At 49.8% G+C, this 3,565-nt stretch overlaps 1 protein-coding gene across 1 annotated transcript in view; it reads right to left on the bottom strand.

Moving 5' to 3' along the window:
• FOXO3 (forkhead box O3) overlaps nucleotides 1-3,278 on the bottom strand; it is a gene marked incomplete at its 5' end in the record, with an annotated part of 14,146 nt that extends 10,868 nt beyond the window's left edge. Inside the window, one exon of the mRNA XM_010139244.1 lies at nucleotides 1,844-3,278. Within this exon, the coding sequence (XP_010137546.1) occupies nucleotides 1,878-3,278 (1,401 nt within the window). The remainder of the gene's footprint in view (nucleotides 1-1,843) is intronic.
• Nucleotides 3,279-3,565: the final 287 nt, after the last annotated feature.

The following is a 3,565-nucleotide window of genomic DNA, read 5'->3' as shown; positions in this document are numbered from 1 at the left end:
TAAGTTTCTTCCGCCTTTTTTTTTTTTTTTTTAACCTCATGCAAAAAGGGGTTTTAAATCCAAACAGCTCTTGCACCTGGAGGAAGAGAGAGCTGGTCAGCAAGCGTGACCTTCTGCAAATTTTTGCTTCCTGGTTCATGAGACAATTCTTTATTTTCCCCTTTCTCTTCTCAAATTCTCCAGCACCGGAACTGAAGGAAAACCAGAATTCAGCTATGGCACCGGCCTTGCCAAGCTGCCGTCTTTGGCAGGGTCAGCAGGACATGGTGTCCTCTCCAGCCCACCTCCCCAGCCCGTCTGCGGCCGGCGCACTGCAGCGCTCCTGCTTTGAGCGAGATGTGAAAGAACCAGAGGAAACCCTCCCATGGACAAAGAAAGGACTGTGCAACCCAACCGCTCCAGCAGAGCGAGGCAGCTTGGCAGAACGACTGAAGGGACGACTCCTTGCTCTTCCTCACAGACAGCAGATCACAGCACACATCTCCTGTGGTACTCCATACCACAGGAAGACATTCAGGAGGTTCACCGCTGCCGCTCACCTACCACAAAGCTTCCCCTTGAACATCTAACCAACTGTGAAACAGAGAATGAAAACTCCATTAAAGATGAAAGGGGCAAATTATGCACCATCAAGTCAAAAAACACTGACTCCTCCTTTCCGTCCTTCATCTAGAAAATAAGGAAGTTGGAATTAAACCGCAAACTGAACGAATGTCTTGTTTAACCTCACCACTGGGATACTCTATACACTACTCTGAAGTTAACAGAACACTTTCAATAATTTTATCCTACTACACCCCACTTTTATGCTACTATATTTTGAAATCTGCTCCCTTACTGTAATAAACAAAGGAAGGAGAAAGGGCACGTTGTGTGCCCTGTGAGTCAGGGACTGTGTACGTGTGAGCAGGCTGGGGGACGGGCAGGAGCCCACAGAATCACAAAAGGATACCAGGAACAATGTTTACACGTTCAAACGCCCCCAGCTGTGGAAAAGAAGCAACGGGGAAAAACCACATCAATTGGGGAAAAAAATTAATCTGAAGGGGCTAACATCTGAAAAGCACCTATGTCCGAACCCAAACCTACAGATATTCTCTTGGTGGAGCCCAGAAGAAAAATATACCCACCCCTAACGATTTCTGTGTATTTAAATCATTAATCCCAGGATGTTCCTAGGACCAGGATCCCACCTTTGCTATTTCAATACATAATTCCTGCACTTGCTACATTTTCTTTTTTGCCAAGAAATACGATTTAAACCCCCCCACACACACACACACAAACAAATTCGCCAGCATTGTTGCCCCACAGCAGCAGTACCACTCTAAGTCAGCCCGGATTTGTCCCGCACAGCTGATGCTCAGTACGTGCAGAGGTCTTGCAAAGACACTCTTCCTCCTCCCCTGCTTCACTGACTGCAAAGCCCATGGGCCCATCCCCACGTAACCCGGCGTGGCTACACGTGGCATGAGCTGCAGAGAAGAATCCATCTGTTGTGACTTCAAAGAAGAGGAGCTGGAGCTCTGTGATTCCTAAAAGCCACAAATATTCCACCTTGGTTTGCCTGATTTGTCATTAACATTTCTCATGCCTAAATTAAGAAGGACGCAAAGCATCAGCTGTGTGCTGACAGTGTTGCAGCCGAACAGCTTTTATAGTTTAGCCTCGTTTCCCTCCGCACCTCCAAATGCTCCTTGGTTGTGCCTGTTGCATACCAACACACAGCAAGCCACCGCAAGCCAAATTAATATCATTAGTGTGCACTAACTAGTAAGGGTTTGGTGCAAACTCCAATAAAACTAAGGAACCAATTATTTTACCACATCTGTGGGGCACTGACCTGTTTGCCCATTTTCCCTGTTCTCAAAGATCCTTCAGCCTGGTACCCAACTCTGTGACGAAGCCTGTTTAGCACCAGTGAAGTTCCCCACATTCAGACTGACAACGTTCTGAGCTGAGATGAGGGAATCAAAGTTAAAATCCAGCCCATCTGCATCCATGAGTTCACTGCGGATAATGGACTCCATGTCACACTCCAGGCTCCCATTGAAAATATCCAGGTCCAAGTCACTCGGGAATTTCTCGTGTCCCATGACCGGGAGGTTCACACTAGAGGAGTACAAAGAGGAGCCTGAGAGCGGGTCAGAAAGTGTTTGCATAGACTGATTGACGGGTGACTGCTGATGTTTGGTGGATCCCAAGCTGTTCGAGTCACTCAAGCCTATGTTACTGATGGAATTGGACAAGGCACGGCTGCCGCTAAGAGAGGAGTTGTGGGACTGGTGCTGGTGATGGGGCAGGCTCTGACTGACCAGACCACCCTGGCTGGATGGAGCAGCAAATGACATCATGGGGTCATTGCGGAGCATTATATTCCTGCGGGAATTCTGGGCGGACACGGCTGTGCTGGCCTGTGACATGAGTGGGTCAGACTGTGTCATCATGACATCGCTGTGACTAAGTGCATCAGAGGCGAGGAGATCCTGCAGCGTCTGGTTGTTGTAATGAGAAATGGAAGAGAAGGTGGCCTGCTTGTTCTCCTGAATGGTCTGCATGGGCGACTGGCGGAGGGAATTCAGGGACGACGGCCCGAACACAGCGTTGTTGAAACTACTCGATGGGGAGCCCAGCCCTGAACCTTTGGAACCATAAGGAAAACTGGAGCTTCTCTGCATTATGCCTCCTGTGGGTGACTGCTGGGAGGGAGGGAGTGTTATATTGTCCAAGAGATCATCCATGAGGTTATCCGTCAGTCCGTCATTCAAATTCATTGTCCCAGCCATATCGGTCAACCTAGGCAACTCCACAGTACATGGTTTGTTTACCGATGGGGACAAGCTCGATGGACTACTGTACAGCATGGGAGAAAGCGGAGCATCGTCATCTTGAACATCATCTAGTTCGGTGCTTGCCAAAATTGGCGACAAGCGGCCACTGATAGTACTGGCATTTGAATTTGTGCGGGAGCGGAAATCTGTCCACGCGTCCAGCTCGTCGCTGCTGCGGGAGGTGGGACTCCCTGGCCACTTGGAGAGCTGAGAAGGGCTGTCCTCGCTCGTCTCCGGGGCAGTCTGCAGGGCTGCCTTTTTCTTAGCTGCCCGCCCTCTGCTCTTCGTGTACTTGTTGCTGTTGTCCATAGACACAGCACGTCTCCGGGGCGCCTTGCCGCCTTTCCCACCATCTGGATTGATCATCCACCAAGAGCTTTTCCCGGTGCCTTCATTCTGCACCCTGACAAATCGGCTGTGGAGTGACAAGTTGTGCCGGATCGAATTCTGCAGGAAAGGAACAAAACAAAAGCATCAAGACCAGCACCCCATTTCTTTCACTGCCCAAATCTCAATCATTAAACCAACATCACACGAAAACAGCAGCATGAATAAAAGCATTGGTCTTCCTGGACCTCGCTATGGGTTTCTCAGGTGGTGGGTTTGGGAGGGCTGGCGTGTGACTGCAGCGTGCCAGCAGGCTCTGCCAAGTAAGTCCCGTGCCTGCACTACCTGGTGCCCATCTCGACACCCCCAACAGCTGCATCCTAAGGAAAGGAGTGTGACACAGCTCC

Source organism: Buceros rhinoceros, unplaced genomic scaffold (genome assembly GCF_000710305.1).
Source record: "Buceros rhinoceros silvestris isolate BGI_N320 unplaced genomic scaffold, ASM71030v1 scaffold2377, whole genome shotgun sequence".
In the NCBI taxonomy this organism is placed as follows: domain Eukaryota; kingdom Metazoa; phylum Chordata; class Aves; order Bucerotiformes; family Bucerotidae; genus Buceros; species Buceros rhinoceros.
The sequence above is the reverse complement of the archived record's forward strand: the minus strand, read 5'-3'. Positions and strand labels throughout refer to the sequence as shown.